This window comes from Acipenser ruthenus, chromosome 11, assembly GCF_902713425.1.
Source record: "Acipenser ruthenus chromosome 11, fAciRut3.2 maternal haplotype, whole genome shotgun sequence".
Taxonomy (NCBI): Eukaryota; Metazoa; Chordata; class Actinopteri; order Acipenseriformes; family Acipenseridae; genus Acipenser; species Acipenser ruthenus.
Window position 1 is genome coordinate 25,351,013 of NC_081199.1, and position 20,179 is coordinate 25,371,191.

Here is a 20,179-nt window from a genome sequence, read left to right on the forward strand (position 1 = left end):
TCGGTCTATAGCCTCCGTCATTATTGTGCACCCAAGTGGAAAGTAGAGCGAGCTGTGAAAAAAGCAAGGGCTTCATCATCTCCAGGGCCTAATGGAGTTCCGTACAGAGTGTACAGGAGTGCTTCAGGAGTTCTACGAATCCTGTGGAAATTGATGAAATTGGCATGGGAAAAACAGGTTGTACCAAGAGCATGGCGCCGAGTATTTATACCTAAAGAAAAAAGATGCTACAAGCATCAGTCAGTTTCGCCTTATTTTCCTATTAAAACATAGAAGGCAAGATTTTCTCCAGCATTACTGCTCAGAGATTGTCATCTTACCTCTTAAAAGAACTGTTTCATTGACACTTTAGTACAAAAAGCGGGCATTCCAGTTTTCCCTGGATGCTTAGAACACATCAATGTGATCTGGCAACAGATTCAAATCAGCTAAAAAAGGAGAGGAAGGAGCTCCATGTGACATTCCTGGATTTGGCTAATGCATATGGTTCAGTGCCACATGAACTTCTTTGGGCAGCATTTGATATTTTCAGTGTACCGATGACAATAACAAATTTAGGTGAAAGCCTACTTTGGAGATTTGCAATATAGTTTTTCAACTTCAGAATTCAGTTGGAATAATGGAAGCATTTCTCCACTGGCTTTTACCATGGCAATGGAAGTAATCATTAGGGCATCAAAATGGGTAGTGGGAGGAGAGCGCTTGGCTTCTGGAATGTGACTACCACCAATTCGAGCATATATGGATGACATGACAACCATGACTACAACAGTAGCCTGCACTAATCGGTTATTGGGCAAATTAACCAATAACATTGAATGGGCACGAATGCAATTCAAGCCCACTAAATCAAGGAGCATCTCTGTAATTAAAGGTAAAGGTAAAGTAGTAGATAAAACGTTCATTAATGGTGAGGCAATACCAACAGTGTCTGAGAAGCCAGTGAAAAGTTTTGAGAGATGGTACGACAGGGATCTAAAAGACACAGTTCGTGTGGGAGAAGTTAGACAACAAGCAGTGGAAGAGTTGAAGAGCATAGACAGCAGCGCTTTAATCAGTTCATACATCAGGAAATAGTTGAGATTTCCACGCTGCCTCAGCAGAGTGGGACTTTATGGTAAAGGAATACTGCAGCTACCAGTCTCCACTCTAACCGAGGAGTTTAAGTGTGCCAAGGTCCGACTGGAAATTACATTAGTAGAGTCACGCGACTAATGCTGTGGTTGGTCCCTGGAGGCTGCATCGCAGCCGTTGTGTGTGCTGATGCTCCAGGGAGGCAAAAAAGCCGATCCCTGGAGCCAGCATTACACTTCAGCCATCAACACCAGACAGAAGGATATCTACATCATCATATGGAAGGAAATGCAAATGGATAGAGACACAGATGGATCACATTAGTTTACTGTAAAGCTACGTCTTAGTTGGTGCTTATCTTGGCGAGAGCCGAGTTCAAATCAACATTAAGTTTTAATACCTACTCTTGTGTAATGGAAATCATTGGAAGGTATAACCACATCTATCTATACAATAGGACTTAAACACAAAATGCAGATTATGTCTCTCTGCAATAACGACTTCTATGGTATCATGAAGTGTTTAGTATTGCATCGTAGTGTTTCTGGAATTATTAGCTATATTTCTCAAAAGGAGGGCAACAAGGTGATGTATTGACTTTGTTGCTAAATAGCTATTGACTCTGGCTTTTAAAAAATTATTCCATCCATACATTCCCAGAATATCAAAACGGTTGGCATCCTTCGGCAAGCATTGATTAAAATTGGAGTGGCAGTGTGTTTAAAATTAGCTGAATGCTCCTTTGAGTGCTGTAAACTGTAAACATTACTTTTTATAAAACTCAGAAAGTGTGTACTGCTTGCTACTTCGTATGGATTACTGGTGTTTAAAAGGTAACAAACCTAAGGTTTCACGGACCCCTATTACTCTAATGTTACCCCAGCTAAACCAGTCCAAGATTAGTGTTAATCAGGGTTTAGAAAAAAGAAAATACCTTAATGTTAGGCTTCTTTTTTTTTTACTTATGAAGTGAAACTGAAACTGACATTTAGTTTACAGGGTGTGGTTTACATTTTTACAAAACAAAAGTGTGAAAGTGTGTGCCTTACCGTTCCATAGTCAGCAGTGAGCACCAGAGAGCCGTCGATGCAGGAGCTGACAGTACAGGGGTAGAACTGGTCCTTCTCTCTCAGCCATACCCGGGTGCCCTACAACACAACAAGAACAACAGTCAGCACACCAGCGCTCATCTATTCAATCTTGCACTCCAGGGCTTCCCCTTTCAGATCTGTAATCTCAGTTTTAAAAGGGGTCTATCATTACAACAAATCTGCAGAGAGACACTCAAAACTGATAAAAACTCAATTTGTACTATGGAGTGAATGAACTTTCCCCTCTAGTTACTATTGCATTGAAGCGTGAGCTTCATTAGACCATCTATAAAAGACCCCATATGACCTGAATGCTGCTAGATTTTTGCCCGGTGAGTTTACAAAACAAAAAATCTGAAGTTGCGAGCTGAAGATATTAACAGTAGTAGGTACAGTGACTGTGGGTGTGCAAACTCATACAAAGCTGCCCTCACAGGGAGGCAGTGAAAACAGTAACACATGTTGTTCCATAACAGGAGTACAACCACCAAACCTTTCGAGTACCACTGAAATATAACTTACTACAAAATGAATGGTGGAGGAATGAAACAGATATTAAAAACAGTGTCCTGCTAAGAGTTACTGCATAAGGCTTTCCAAATACTCAACTTGTTATAATGTGTTGGTTTTATTACAACTCTAAACTCTGGTATCGACAAATAAGTTGGTGTTGCTGTGTGTTTACAGGCCTGAGACTGAAGCAGTGAATGACACAGCACCAGCGTGTGGTGCTGACACACTCGGTCGTCTGCCTGCACAGCCCCAGGGTGTGGTCCTGACACACTCACAGGTCGCCTGTCTGCACTGCAATTTCCACACCACTAGAGCTTATTTTCAGGGTTTTATTAGGAGCGCGCTCTAGGGAGTTCATGCGTTTCAACAGATGAGAATTACCTTGGTATATAAATAGATTGTGACTTCTTGTTTAAACATAAAAAACATGTTTAAACCTTTCTAAATACCCTCATTTTTATCCAATTACTGTTTGTATAATTTCTCTTCTCTTTAGTGGCTTGGAGCCATCCATGCCACGTGACTTTCCAGGAGTTCAGTTCTCACTTTCTTTTTAGTTTAGTTTGGAATATTATAACCTTGTGCACCGAGAGGGTAAAATCACCACAATGCTGTCAATTAAAATGCTTGACAACTGGGACTATCTAAAGTTGTCAAAAAAATAAAAAATAAATAAAATAAAAAGGTAGCCACCTCTGATAAAATTGGACATCTCGACAATTACCAAATGTGAAAATACTGATACACAATCCTTCCCCAGATATTTGTTTCAAATCAGTACTGTTAATGTTTTACATATTTTTAAATAATGCTTAAAAGTGTTGCAGAACATCCTGCAGTGGTTTGCAAAAACACAGTAATGCTGTATGGCTGTAAAATATTTAACATAATCCTGATTGTTTTATTTGTATTCACAAACCATGGGTCATATCACTTGGGAAATGCATTCCTCAATTTATTCTCAAGAGCTTTGGCCAAGAGAAGCATCATGGTGTATCGAGATTATGGTCACTCCTGCAGCGCAGCTTGTCGCTTTCTGTTCCCACAAAAAGTCATTAATTTCAAACCGGAGCATCAGGATTGGTGCAAGACGAAAACAAACTGAACACACCATGGATTCTCATAAGATAAATTCTCTTTATCCTGGCAAACTCAAGTTAAAGTTGACAGAAGTCTTTCCAGCTAATTTGTGACCATGGAAAATACAAAATAGAGATTAAATTAAAATGACACCACTGACATACGGAAACATGTGACAGAGCAAATATTAAATATATTTCTTGTACACACTGCAGTGTGTTCTGTGACACTAACTTCACTTCTTTAGGTACTGTACTACTGAATATCTTTTGAGGGGCATTTTATAAGTGGATGGAAGTTTGTTTTTTATCCTCCTGTTCTCTTTTTCTTTAATTATGGCCTGCAGCTATACCACTCTGAACTACAACACAGTCAGGCCTCTTAATCTACTGTCATTCCTCACATGGGAGACCTCATATGATCCCCAGCTGTGCTGCAGTACAAGTAAGTGATGTTGGTGACTCAAGAGGGAGCACTCTCTTCGAAGGACAGCACTAGGCCAGGCCAGCAGTGCCCTACCACTTAATGGACATTAAAATATCTAATGGCACTGTTTCAGAGAACAGAGGTGTCCTGTCTTCAAATCAGTGTTGTTCAGCTATTAAATATGGGAATGCATACTTCCCTCAGGACCTGGTATAAAAACGTAGTTGGTTACCCAATCCCTATACGGTTTAACTTTGGGACTCAACATATACCATACAAATAATTTGGTCAAGGATGCAAGAGACGGGGCCCCTTACAGTGTATGTGGTACAGTACTCTAATACAGTAGTAATACTGTAACAACAACCAGGTTTTCTATCCCTTGCTATACAGACAGGACTGCTGGTACTGATGTGTGCGTAGCTAAGGGGGTGGTTTGGGGGTTTTAGGGTTCCCCTCCCACAACGCTTTCAAATTAGACTTTACATGTAGCCAGATAAGGTCGCCCTCCCAAACTGAGCAGCCGGCAAGCAGGAAACTGGTTCAGGAGGTCACTCTGAAGCCAACAATGACCTTGACAGATCTGCAAAGTTCTGTGTCTGTGATGGGAGTCAGTGTTCACACATCAACAAGAAGCCAGTCCTTACACAAAGCTGGCCTGTATGGACGGGTGGCAAGAAAGAAGCCATTACTCAAAAAGCCTCATCTTAAAGCATATATGGAGCTTGCGAAAAAGCATGTAGATGATAGTGCAGACATGTGGAAAAAGGTTTTGTGGACAGACGAGACAAAAATTGAACTTTCAGTCTAAATTCCAAGCGTTACGTCTGGTGCAAGCCCAACACTGCACATCACCCAGTCAACACCATACCAACTGTCAAGCATGGTGGTGACAGCATCATGTTATGGGGATGCTTCTCTTCATCAGGGACTGGGAAGCTTGTCAGGATAGAGGGGAGAATGGATGGTGCAAAGTACAGCCGAATCCTTGAGGAAAACCTGTTCGAGTCAGCCAAGACTCTGAAATTGGGGAGGAAATTCACATTTCAGCAGGATAGTGACCCCGAAGCACAAAGCCAAAGCCACACTGGAGTGGTTGAACAAGAGAATTAAATGTTCTTGAGTGGCCCAGTCAAAGTCCTGACTTGAATCCAATCGAAAAATGTATGGAAAAATCGAAAAATCTATCCATCTATCCATCTCCTTTTCAGATTAGTTTACTTTCACATACAGGTGTGTCTTCACAGGATATTTAATAGGAATTGTAGAGAGTTTTGCCGTAGGCCTATGTTATGAAGTCATTTAAGCTTTCAGTGAAATGTCCAGTTATTTTCATCTAAATTCAGGCCCCTGTTAACATATTAGAATGCAATAGTTTTATAGTGACTTACCTAAGTCTGACCTCTTTCTCTGTTTCTAAAAATTCACCTGCACAAGCAGGTTTCAGACACCCTGTTTACTTGCCAAGGCTAGTGTTTTAATGAATATGAAACTCCACTGTAAGCACTTTAACAAATTCACCACATGAAGTCATTTTTGGCTCACAAACATCATCCCAATTTAAAGTCGCTACCTTTCCGAGAAGAACTGGTACTGTAGACAATTTTTCTAACTTAAATGAAATGCTCGTTCAGCTGCCAAGTTTTTGTTAATTTCTATGATATAATGAAGAGAGTTAATTTTGTTCATTATAGAAAGGCCTTGGATTCAAAACTGCAGACAAGTAAATCTCGCTTTGACTGCCAAAAAGAACTTTCCAGGTCTAGCACCGCTCTGCTGCAAGCAGGTAAAGGCGAGGCTATCAGTTTGTGTTTTAGTAAGTCTATTGTGTACTAAAGTACTGTACAGCGCTGCAGTGGCAATTCCTCGTGCCATTGATCCCTGCCTCATTAAAACATCTTTATAAGGAAAATGCATGTTGGAGTACAGTGTTCTTGTTCTTTAAAAATAGATTGCAGATACATATGATAATCCCCACTACAGTGCATAAATCTTATAAATGAGATGGCAGCAATTTGGATGCATTGCTTGTCTAGCAGGGACATGAGAATAGTCCGATCAATAGGCACAGGACCTTGCAGAAATCGAATACAGGAGAGAGCTCAAAGATATCCGTTCTCATTAACAATTTACATGCCACTCTCTGGATGCCACTTCTCATGTACTGTTGTGAAGCTTTATGACATAGAAGTATATAAAAATAAGGAGACGAAACAGCTGCAAGTACAGGGACAGGATGGAGTCCTTTAAAAAGACATACTACACCTGTTATTATAATAATCCCATTTATCTTTGCTGTATCTTGAATTATTATTATTATTATTTGTTTATTTAGCAGACGCCTTTATCCAAGGCGACTTACAAAGACTAGGGTGTGTGAACTATGCATCAGCTGCAGAGTCACTTACAACTACGTCTCACCCGAAAGACGGAGCACAAGGAGGTTAAGTGACTTGCTCAGGGTCACACAATGAGTCAGTGGCTGAGGTGGGATTAGAACCGGGGACCTCCTGGTTACAAGCCTTTTTCTTTAACCACTGGACCACACAGCCTCCTGAGCAAAACACATTATGCTCAGGTACTTCTCAAGACTTTAAAAATAAAACAAAAGGGGGCTAAAGTAGCAAAGTGACTAGGGTAACAAGAGTGCAGTTAATCCTTTAGTTTCAGGCACAACTCCATACATCTGGCTTCTAGTATAAGTTCTTCCATGGTTTAAGATACAGTACGTGTAAATGTTGTGCTGTACAGTACAGTAAGTCTATCATCAGAAATAAGGTTCATTTCACAGGCCTATACACATAAAGTACATATAAATAGAAAGGATATAGGTTATTTTATATTTTTGGTTCTTTTAATTTGAAACAATAGTGGAAGCATTAAAAAAGCTTTTTAGTCAAAACATTCAATGAAATTTGTATTTCTGAATTCAGCACTAATGAGTGTTATATAGTTATGGATGTGCTATACTGAAGAATAAGACAGAGACATGCAAAACCATTTTTCACAAGTAACAGATTGAGATTTTACATGCCATCCATCAAAGCTACTACTGTAGCTCCCCCTATCCCACCCCACCCCCTCTAAAAGCAATATAGAAACAATTTGAGAGCACACCCTTGAGTAACCACCACACTGCAGATAATCTGATTTTAAAAGGTGCCTTACTGACCCAAAGTAAATAGGGGAGAGGGGAAGAGCAGAGAGGTAAGAGGTCATTGACAATAATATGCATACTGATTTAAAAAATATATATATATATTAAAAGAAACTGTCCTGGTTGATATACAAACAGTAAAATAAATCATAAAATACAACGTCCAGACTCGCATTTCACCGAGAGAAATAATTACACTGCATGGAATTCAGTAGGGAAATATTGATTCGGTTTGCATAACACTTCAACCTTTATTCTATTTAGGTTATTTGTGCTTGAGGTTAAATTTGATATTCAATAGCCCTCCATAATTTAGCATGTATTTGACTTTATTTACATTTTCCTCCTCCATTCTTGAAACCTTCTTTGTGTTCCAGTCAAGCCCAAGCTACAACAAGGTGGACACAAATAACATTCAAGTACCAATATAGTACAGGAAACAACACAGAAATGAAAGTGTTTTTGCTATAGCGATTATACCTTACAGGAAACCATCTATAAAGTTGATAAACAACATTCTGAAATAGATAAAGATGTATTTAAAACCCAATAAAGCACTACACTTCAAATGGTTTCTATTTCACATCAGGTTACTTATTATTTATTATTTATTTATTATTTATTTCTTAGCAGACGCCCTTATCCAGGGCGACTTACAATCGTAGGCAAAAATACTTAGAAAGACCTGACTTTTTTCTATTTTAAAACAAACAATTTAAAAGCTTCTGGAGGCAAGTCTGATACAATACATGTCCAAAAACATTTTCTATTACTGGGAGCACCTACTGGGAATAGGAAGCATGCCAATTTTAAGGGTTTCCAAACTGGTGTCCAGGGACCGCATACTGGATTCAGGAGGCCTCTGCGCATACAAGAAAATACTCCAACAATAACCCAGACTCACTGCTTCCCAAACCAGGGGATCATTTTATTAACATGAACTATGCAGTTAAATGCAACAGTAACGTTAGGTTGTTATAACCCTGGTTCCCTGAAATGGGCATATTAACTATTACAAAAGGATAATGATGTCATTTTCCTTCGAGGATTGTGACAATGAACGCTGTAAACCCATAAGTTAATGGTGAATATTCCTATTTCAGGGAACCAGGGTTATGATAATAACCTAATGTTCCCTTTCACCAGTACATTAAGCACTACATTTAACCTCCAACAAGGAACTATATTTCACCGCTGGCCTAAACTGCTGGGTGCCTTTCAAAAATTGTCCCACCAGGAAATAAGCTCCTGGGGAGACTGAATCTATTTTTACATGGCACACCAAGATGGCTGCCAAATAAACCTTTAAAAAGTAGTGGGGAATTTCCCTTCATCAAAAAGGTCCTGTAAAAATTGCAGTATAACTGCCATGAGGCACGTTGTGGGTTCGAACCATGAGACAAGCACCATGCCTGGAACACGCCCCACTTGTACCCATATTGGTGTTTTGTAGGGTGTCAATCACCCTGTTCGATAACCCCAGACGGCTCAAGTGCAGCTGTTCAGGGGCCAGACCCAGAGCCATAGGCTCCTACAACAAGGTGTTCGAATCGGACAAACTGTGTATGTAGGGGCACCCATTGCGGCTCATTTAGCCTACCAACATGTCCTTGCTATCCAAGGATGCAGTGTGCTCGAACAAGCAGTGAAGGGTGACAGAGGTCATACTTAAGAAGGCGTATACTGCTAGTGCGTATAATGCACGCCTGGGAAGCTACAACAGCATCCTTGTGGCTTGCCAGGCACACCTCCTTGGGTCCATTGACAAGACCCACAAGCTCACAGACCCACAAGCTCACTAGGGGTGGGCAGTTCGAGTACTCAAGCATTAATTTCGAGTACTTTAACCTAATGCCAGACAATATTATTCTACATATCCGCCACAGAAATTACCACGTTAACACTAGAACCGCCACGGTTATACTCATACCTAAAACTGCCGCTGGCACTCATCATGACTGTACATTTTAAACATCCATATAAAAATGAAAGACAACTATCCCATAAAACTCAAAAGTTTTATTCAAGTGCATCCTATCAAACATCTGCACAGCCGAAATGCTGTACTTAAATGAACAATTAAACATAAAAGGGTTTATTTTCAACAGGTATACGTACATACAAAACTGTTCAAATGAACACAGTTTTTAATTTAAAATGAAATTAACATGCGTTAGCTCTATCTGTGTGTCATTTGGTGCAAACACAGAATCCAGGTTGAGCTGCTGCAGGCTTCAGCTTTGCAGTTTTTTGATTAAAATACTTCTGCTGAAGCGCAAAAAAGTAGCCCTTTTTAGACAGAACGATATTTGAAACTAAGACCTATTTGATTGTGTTGTTACTAAGCATAGAGGTTTTAAATAAAAAAAATATATTCTGATCTAATAATAAAGTGACAAAACTCTGAAGAGAAATAGGTTTTAAGTACTTTGATCTAATAAGAAACAGAATATTTAAACTACCATGTATTTTTGCTTGTTTAAGGCTCTACTGTAATACAACTAAACTGTAAAAGCAGGAGCGAGCATTTAATTTAATCAATTTAAGAATTAGTTCAGTTTCTGTCTTCAACTAAAAAAGTCTTACATTACAATATCAATTAAACCAACGAATATAAATGATTAGTTTATATAAAGGTTTTACTGCAATAAAAAACAGGAACTGTTAGGTTTGAATACAAGACAATAAAGTGTAAACTGTATTTAATAACTTTAGTACACAATAGACTTACTAAAACACAAACTGATAGCCTCGCCTTTACCTGCTTGCAGCAGAGCGGTGCTAGACCTGGAAAGTTCTTTTTGGCAGTCAAAGCGAGATTTACTTGGTGTCTGCAGTTTTGAATCCAAGGCCTTTCTATAATGAACAAAATTAACTCTTCATTATATCATAGAAATTAACAAAAACTTGGCAGCCGAAGCAAGCATTTCATTTAAATTAGAAAAATTGTCTACAGTACCAGTTCTTATCGGAAAGGTAGCGACTTTTAAATTGGGATGATGTTTGTGAGCCAAAAATGACTTCATGCGGTGAATTTGTTAAAGTGCTTACAGTGGAGTTTCATATTCATTAAAACACTAGCCTTGGCAAGTAAACAGGGTGTCTGAAACCTGCTTGTGCAGGCGACTTTTTAGAAACAGAGAAAGAGGTCAGACTTAGGTAAGTCACTATAAAACTATTGCATTCTAATATGTTAACAGGGGCCTGAATTTAGATGAAAATAACTGGACATTTCACTGAAAGCTTAAATGACTTCATAACATAGGCCTACGGCAAAACTCTCTACAATTCCTATTAAATATCCTGTGAAGACACACCTGTATGTGAATGTAAACTAATCTGAAAAGGCGACATACTATATATATATAATTACACATACACACAGTGGTTTGCAGAAGTATTCACCCCCCTCCAATGTTTTCACATTTTGTTGAATTACAAAGAATGTATCCACAGGTTTTCAAACCAACCATTTTATTCAAAGCTGTATTGGTTAAACTGAACACTGTTATATGAAGTGGAAGTTAAAGGTCAGCAAAACTTGCAAAGAAAGTGTACAAAATGAAATGTACTGGTTGCATAAGTATTCAGCCCCTTAAGTCAGTACTTGGTAAAAGCACCTTTTGCAGCAATTAATTCTTTGAGTCTTTTTGGATAGGTCTCTACTAGCTTTGCACAGTAGGATGGTGACATTTTTGACCATTCTTCACTGGAAAATTGCTCCAGTTCTGATAAGTTTCTTGGGGATCGTCAGACTGCAATCTTCATGCAATCTCGCCATAAATTTTTGATTGGATTCAAGTCAGGACTTTGGGCCACTCAAGAACATTAATTCTCTTCTTGTTCAACCACTCCAGTGTGGCTTTGGCTTTGTGCTTCAGGTCATTGTCCTGCTGAAATGTGAATTTCCTCCCCAGTTCCAGAGTCTTGGCTGACTTAAACAGGTTTTCCTCAAGGATTCGCCAGACGTAACGCTTGGAACTTAGAACGAAAAGTTAAATATCTGCAATATTATTTATTTTGTACATCTTAATGACAGCTCCCTAAAACTAGCAAACCTGCTCCATTGTGAACTCCTCTTCTTTTTATCTTTATTCAGTAATGTCAATAATGGGGGCATTTTGATCTTCTGCAATAGTCAATAAAGTACCTGTAGACCCAAGTAATTTAATGTAAGAAGCAGGATCACAGTAGGGGTAATTGACCACATTTTCTAAACACAGCAAATCTACAGACAGACAGACACAGAAGAATTTTGGAACAGAAACAAGTATGTACAAGTCCATGTATTGTATAGCAGCAGGAATTAATTCAGTAGGTTTGTGAACTCTGTGCTGTAAACACTAGGAACAATGAGTGAGCAGTCTTTCATTGAAACCTGCATCTGTAATGTTTGCAGAAATTAATCCTGGATCTCTCAAACAGCAGCAGAGAAAAAGATAGAATAAAAATAGAAAATCAGTATCATCTAGGCACACAGCCAGAGCACTAAAATCCCCCAGGTTCTTTCATGTGAAGCTCCTCTTTGTTTTTCATTTTATCAGGAAGCAGAAACTAGGTCTTAAGAAAAAAACAAAAAAACTGTAAAAAGATGCTGAATTGGCATCACGAACTGAGCAGAGAATATCCAAGTTCACTGTCTCCATTCTGTATACCAAGACAGACCATGACTAATATTCAATAGGGTTAAATTTAGAAATGCAATGACAACATATTGTCATGCAGTAACCAGAGAGGTAGAAACAAAGATACTAGAGTTTGAAAGGGTCAGGATAGTGGGTGTCTGTATGACTCAATCAAGGACCACTTCATTACAGGTCTTCAAGGAACAGTAAACAGTACTGCATGTTTTAAAGCACTGGCCTAAAAGGCAACAATGTTTTGGTTTTTTTTAAAAGCATACGATATACCTTATCCATTTGTGGATGTGCGTGCGTATCAATTGTTCTACACAGCAGTGTGTTTAAAAAACAACCTCAACACTTAATTGTTGTCTTTAAAAGTATGGGCCCCCATTTTAATGTAAACAGATCTGCCACGTCTTCAATAAATTGAATCATTCTCTTTTTTGGTGGAATGGCTGTAGTAGTAGTCATAGTAATGGTAGGAATAAACTACATTGGTACATCTTGTGGCACCTTTAATTCACACTCCAGATACAAATTAGTTATAAATATCCATCCATGCTGTGCCAGATTCAAGCACATCATTAAAACACCGGCTGAGCAGCAGCTTACACGCAACCACATTCAAAACCTTCCAACTAACTCCTACATCTCTTTTCTCCAGGAAAACACAAATATACAGATGAATAGGTAAAGACAAGTATTGGAATTGTACCATCAGTAAATGGGAGTCTTGCATGCTCACTTCCAGTTAGAACTATTGATGCACACGTTTTGTCATTCTGCTCGACTGAAACTGCAGGACAGGCGAGTGAAACAGAGCTTGAAATCCACACCGTGATTAGGGACACACTGCTCAGCACACAGAGCATTGAGGAGACACATTCAAGGACCAACATGGATAAGAGGGCTATAAGCAAGGTTAACACCAGTAACTAAGCTGGTTATTAGCTTCCTTTGTCATTTGCAACTAGTTTAACAAAACCTGATTACCACATCTTGGACTGCCTTACTTAATCTAAGATTAGTGCCAAAGCTATTTTCCAAATTGACCTTGATCAGTCTGGTCCACTGAGCCTGAAATCAGGCAGCCTCATCAACTTTGTGAATTTAAAGGATTAAAAAACTGACCAACGGGAGGGGAATGGATTAAAAATAATAATAAAAAAAAAATGTACACGCCAGCACCCGTAGATGAGACATTCTTCTGTGTGGAAAAGAATGTTGTGAGTATTTCAATGATGTGTTTGATACAGCAACAGCCAGGTGGCAGTTGGCTCCTTTGCTCTTATAAAACAAATGCAAATGTCAGAAAGACAGTCGCTGGGTCAAGAACCATCATCTAAAAAGGTTTGACACTTGCAAGAGATGGCAAAACAACTGACAGAATGCAACACGTTTCCCTGTTACTCACAACATCAAAACACACACAGTCACTGCAGGGCTGGGCAGGCAAACTCCCTCAGGGCTACATTTTAATATGGAATAAAAATCCTACCGCATCATTTTTAACTTCTACTTATTGAATATTGGTTACACACTCTTGTTTAATAGTGGTGCTGTATTCCTTCACTGTAAATAAGATAGATACTATGTAGATATTGGCAATCCTTTCACAACTTGACTTGGCAGTCCTTAAACGCGAATTAATTCAGCCTGAGATTTAGAAGCAGTGGCAGTGAATGAAGACCAGCATTCCACAGGACTGCCAACGTTTTGGTCAGATGTGACGTATTCAAATGCCGTGCAAGGAGAGAGGGGTGTCAGGAAATAAATGACTTGAAGCGGAATTTGGGAACAAATGGTATTCAGAGAAAGATTGACAAGATCAAGTCACCCCCACCCCCCGAAAAAAACAAAACACATACACAGTGCAGTCTAATGTCCGTCCGTCCGTCCCTGCCACTCCAGGGAGAAGTCAGTCAAGTAGACGCGTACATCCCAACTGTTCAAAACACTAACAGGTCAGCTAAAGGCATGAGGAGTATTGTCCATAATGTACATGCAAATTCCCGTCTTACTGATCTTTGTCCATTATTAGGTATGTATTACGATCAAAATTACTAATTGCCACAGAATAGCCAATGATTCATTCTGGATTACTTGCACTGGATGGCTTTAGGGCTACAGGGAAACTGGTTAATTAAGCAATTACTGGTAATGAACATAGATATTGCTCTACATTATAGATGGGGCCAATTGTATTCTAGCAAGGGAGCCTTGATGGGCCGAAAACAACTTTTCCTGAATTCTACTACATAGCTATAGTAATTAGTAAGCAGTCTTTTTATGCCCTTTAATCTATTAGTCAGGTGTTTAGGATTTATGAGATGTTGCTGACCATTGTTGATATAATCTTTTAGCAATTTGTTTACTAAAAGTACTTATTTGGCAACTACTGAACTCTAAATAAATTAGAAACAATTGTTGATCACATCTTCATGATTTTAAACATAACCACGTTTGTTTAGACTCCATCTTTAAGCAGTTGCTTACAAACAGTTGTACATGTGCGATGCCTTGAAAAGTACCATCATCTTTTGGACTCGCACAGTTTACAAGATTATCAAAACACTGATGGTAAAACTAACAAAATATTTAATAAAAAGTACTTGCAAAATGAATACAGTATAACAAAATTGTGGCAGATGGCCGGACCCAATTCAAGTGCAGTAATTAAATCTTATGGTCTCCCTTATGACATCATTGAAAACCCTAAATGATATTACTGTGTTTGATACCTACAGTAACCTTGCCACCTATTCCTGTGAAGACAGGGTTTATAATGACAACATTAAAATATTTACATAGGTACAGCTATGGCCAAAAGTTTTGCATCACCTGACATTTTTGGATTGAGACATTATAAAATTCACATTTTTTAAAATGTCAATTTATCATTAAGTTTATGGAAAACTCCAAAGCTGTATGGAATTCAATATGTTAATGTAACATTATTTAGCAGGTTTCATTAGACTTTATTTAATATTAGTTCATTTTATTGGGTGATGCAAAACCTTTGGCCATAGCTGTACACAAGAAAACCTAATCAATCATTCTCAGGTACTGAATTGGCCAACATGTGAGAAACAAGCCTGTAAAACATAAAACGCTGATTACAATGCACTCAACAACAAGCGTCTAATTAGTTCTGACAAATCGAAGCATTGCCGGTTCATTTGTTTTGGGCTTCTGTGGAAGCCGACATCTCGTTTCAGCCTGCTGCTGGAGACAGATGGAGAGCAGAGCAAAGACAGTTTCCCAGAAAATGTGAATAGTAAACACTGGGAAGCCTGGGAGAGCTAAAAGGTTACATTCCTGGTTCTGAACCATGCTCCTCTGTGCGAGGATTGTTACATTGAATGACGTTCACATTAGGGGGCCAGAAACATTTCACTGTCTTCCTGTTAAACCAGGGTCTAAAAATAATGTAATAACTTAATATAACTGCTGTGGAATCCCCAACTACCAATGGGATCACTTTTAATATGTGTAAACATTCCACTGTGAAGCAACATCACCCACTCTTTTTTGGAGATTCATAAACTATTTTGACAGAAAAGCAACAAATCTGGAATATGTGTTCACACTACAAACAATTGTGACTAGTCATACTATTCATTTTCTTAAACTTGAAATAATAATCTGGCCAACAAAATGCCTCGACCCTATGTATCGGTCTCAAACTGTAGGGTAGTAGTGTCTGAATTTACCAATTCAGTGGGATTCCAACACAGTGGTTTCTTCACAAACACCAGCAGTTATTGAAAGCATTATCATAACAATGCAACAGACCCCTGCCTTCACCTTGATTTAAACCCAAGATAAGCCAAATCATTTGACCTTTGGATATTGTTGTACAGTATATTGATGCATTTAGTTATTAAAAAACACATGAAAGTGATCAATTCAAAAGTGGTTCTCGGAAATTGTCTGCAACCTTCACATACTGCATTACAGTATAAAGACGTCCTTCTCATATTGAAATGGTTCTCTTATCTGGGAACACGCAGATCTGAAGGCAATGAGCCGCCATTCAGCATCTGAAAAGGCAGATGAACAGAATTAGCTAATGGAGGCTGGACCTGGGGGGAAATCTGTCTGCGTGTCCACAAGTAAGGGGAGAGTCCGATTGGATTGAGAGTAATGATGAAGAGGGCAGAGGATGTATAAACACAACTCACTAAATTGGATAGACCCCAGGGACACACTAAACCCCTCCAAACTATACAGGCTACAGCCAGAGGGGCATATTTGAATGTCACAACAGGGGAGGTTAAGTGGTAGCAATGCTCTAGTAGGGTCCCCGGCAATACCAACGGTGTGCACATCAAGAGGGTAATTGTTATTGTCCTAACATGGAATCACAAATCACTGTCCAGATTTCAATCAGTTTGTACACTGGTCCGGACTTGGTCTAATCTGTTTCAATGTATTCCATTGCTGCTGCAGCATTTGTTCCCTTCCCAAGACCATCTTCAATGTCAATGCATTGGCACAAGGACAGCTACAGTGGTATGAGAAAGTGCTAGACTAGTACCCAGTAATAACATTGTCATATGTATGAACGAAACACACTCCTAATCTACTGCACTACAACGATACCATACCAGACGTGCTGTGAAACTTCAAGTCATGCGTCCAACTCCTCTGTTTTGCTTTTCCTGGTAAATGTTTCTGTTGAGGTTTATTTGGGTTAATGTGTCGATATTAGAACTGTATTCCAATGGTAACTTTCCTGTAATGTATTTCTAATTAAATATATTCATCTGCTGCAGTGATAAATAAATCAAATGGAAGGGAAAACTTCTCTATATAGGTCTGCAAATAATAAGGTACTGGAACATTATATGTAACTCAATTACCCTCTAGATTGCCAGTCTGCATACTTATTTGATTTATCGTACCCAGTCATACATTAAGATGCAACATCTTAATACAAGCAATTTAAATGAATTCAATATGAAAAGCACACACATTGCAGAGAATGGTTTGCTTGTCTAACCAAATACATTAAATCATTTAAAAGCATATAAGTGTACAGGTGACACCAGGACAATGAGACAGGGTCGGCACAGGTCAGTGGGAATGTTAAATAGATAAAAGGGTTAAATCAGCCTTACAAAAGGAGCATATGGTCATTACAGCAGCCCTACATCATCCAAGTTCCACCGCTTGATGACTGGCTAATCTCTGGAGGACAATTTACTGCTCTCCAGCATTTTCAGTGTAATGAAACATCATTGCCAGGGGCTGGCACAGAAGGCCTGTCTGGATGTATTGTTTGTTTGTTAACAGTATTAAAACACAAACTTTTTAAAATCAACATTAATAAAAGGAGATTGGTCCCAAGTCAAGTTTCCACAGAAACACCAACGCTGTGATACACAAAAAAAGCAAGGTGGAGAGTGGTAAAAGAATCCCTACCAGAACAACTGCTTCAGCAATTAAAAAAAAAAAAAAAAAACATTTGCTGCAGGATTATTATATTTTCCTATCTATTGTGGCAGACTAGGGGGAGGAAGAGAGAAAAATGTAGTCCGGGGGGGGGGGGGGGGGGCTTCTAATAATTAATGAGGAACACCTGTCGGGGATTAGCAAGAGGGTGTCAGTCAATTTAAAAAAGGGGCCAAACAAACCTTAAAATTAAAGTAAAATCCTTCACACTATTTAGACATAGAAAAACATCAATCAGTTCTTACCGTATGCGCTACGCAGTAGTAGTAGCTAGGTTGTTTATTCTTCAAATCTAGAAATCAACAACAAAAAAACTAAGCTGTTTGAATGCACACTGCTGAAATGAATAGGCTGTCATCAAGGTAGACAAAAGCACCCTTTGAAACCTTCTGGTCAAACTGGCAAGACAGTGGAGTCTCTGCCTGTGACAGAGAGCTGACTGGAGCTTCCAGCATGAGAAATGATTGGGTTACATATCCCCCAGAGAAGGAAGAGGAGAAAGAGAAAGAAAGCATGAGATCAATACAAGCTACATGCTCCATCACAGCACGCTAATGCATCCACCCTTAAGACTCCTGCATCTGCACCATCAAGATTATTGATGGATCAAAGTGCTGTAGAACTGTATTAATGCTGATTGTAAAATGTTAGTGCTTTGATACTGTTCAGTGGAACAAATTAAACTTTTCCTTCCACAAATATTTAAGAAGCATGATTAACAAACGTTAGTGAATTAGCTATGCATTAGTAATTATATAAAATTATAACAGAGTCTCCCTCTGGTCACTCTTGTTTGCCCTTTAAATCACAGCAGACCCAGACACAGAACTGTACTTTCACGCACTTTTATTTACACAAAGCAAAAACAAAAACAAAAAACCTAGCTCCGTCAAGGAGCACTAACTAAACTTTTACCCCAACCTAACTACTATGGGGCCACTAAGCAGTTTGCCCATTTCAAACACAGGTTCTCCCAGTTAGTACAACACACAGTTGTTCACACACACACACACGGTTCCCAAACTACTTACCCACACACAGCCTTCACCAAAATGGCTCTTATGAAGTAACCCACCACTACATTATATTCAATTCAAACACTTAAACAATGATTAATTTAAACAACCCCAAGTGATTTCCATTTAGCCCTAGAGGCTTCTGGGACGTGTTTTTTTTTTGTTTGTTTTTTTTAAGGCTACAGCCATGACACCTTTCCATGCACTACAAAATTAGATCACATTGTGAATCCCCAGCAAACACACAGGAAAGCTTTCACTCTGCCACAAATTATATATATATATATATATATATATATATATAAAATCAACAGCATGTATTTAAAATAATCATAAATAGATAAATAAAAGCATACATTTTTGTTGTTTTAACTGCCTCTATGGGAACGAAAAAAGAAACCAAAACCTGTCACAGCTAATTCATTTAAAATTACCGGTGAATGAGAATTATCGAATTGAAACCAGCAGGCATTTAAATTAACATAAAAACAGTGCCACAGCATGATGATAGGTTGACAGGAAAATACTTCACTATGGTGGAGAACACATTGAGCAAAATAGAGTACCACACTAGAAATACCAGTACCTTAAAGAGAGAGTTACAGAACATCCTGTAGCTTTAACAAGAAACTTTTGCTTTATCCCATGTCGTCCATATCCCGGCAAAATATTTTTAAACATAACCCTGGGGAATACATTTCTCACATATTTCTCAGTAGTGTTTGTCAGTAGAAAAGGATTTCCTTTTTTATAAAAAAACACACACAACAAATATATATATCAAGATCAGAGCCAGATTCATTTCCTCAGGTCACTGTTCAAAATGTACAAAAAAAGCAGCAGTCTCCTTTATGTACTGTAGATTGTAAATAACCAGTTATGAATCAGTTAGATTCCCAGCATTTCTTATCCAGTTGGAGCCACTCCCATGTGGGTGCCTTAAAACTTGACCCTGGTAGCTCCTCTGCCATAGTCCGACTCTCTGCTTGCATTCAAGACATCGAAGCCTGGATGTCTGCCAATTTTCTTCAGCTCAACACTAGCAAATCTGAACTCCTTCTAGAAGGACTTAAAACTCAATTTAAGAATCTAAATATAGCTGCCCTGAACCTCGGAAACTGTCTGCTGCTGCCTTCCCCCACTGTACGAAGCCTTGGTGTACTTCTTGACAGCAACCTCTCCTTTGATGCCCACATCGCCTCTCCAAAGTCTGTCCCAACCATTCCCTCCTGGATACGGAGATACTCTGTCATGCATTTGTCTCCTCTCAACTCGACTACTGCAACTCTCTCTATGGTAGTCTCCCTGCATGTGCCATAAACAGACTGCAGCTAGTTCAGAATGCCGCTGCCAGGATCCTTACCAGATGTAAAAAACGTGAACACCCCTGGTCTTGCCCAGCTGCACTGGCTACCTGTAAAGTTCAGGATTACTTTCAAAACTCTCCTGCTCACCTACAATGCCCTTCATCACACAGGTCCCGAGTACCTACTCATACTGCTGACCCGCTATGTCCCTGCCCGCAAGCTGAGGTCCTCCGACTCTGGCCTGCTTGTTATCCCCAAGCAAAAGTGCACCACACTTGGAGAACGCTCATTTAGCTTCATGGCCCTGACTCTTTGGAACTCTCTCCCAGCTTTGGTGCCTGATGCTCCCACCGTCGTTCGCTTTAAATCAACTCTCAAGACCCACTTGTTCTCTCTTGCTTCCCATGCTCTTTAAGCCTGATGTCTGCTATTA

The 20,179-nt window shown here is 39.1% G+C and overlaps 1 protein-coding gene across 2 annotated transcripts in view; it reads right to left on the bottom strand.

Moving 5' to 3' along the window:
* Positions 1-20,179, bottom strand: part of LOC117426922 (unconventional myosin-X-like) — a 108,359-nt gene that overhangs the window by 71,280 nt on the left and 16,900 nt on the right. For both annotated transcript variants that reach the window (XM_059033497.1, XM_059033498.1), the window contains exon 2: positions 2,124-2,222. In XM_059033497.1, coding sequence (XP_058889480.1) covers positions 2,124-2,222 — 99 coding nt within the window. The remainder of the gene's footprint in view (positions 1-2,123; positions 2,223-20,179) is intronic.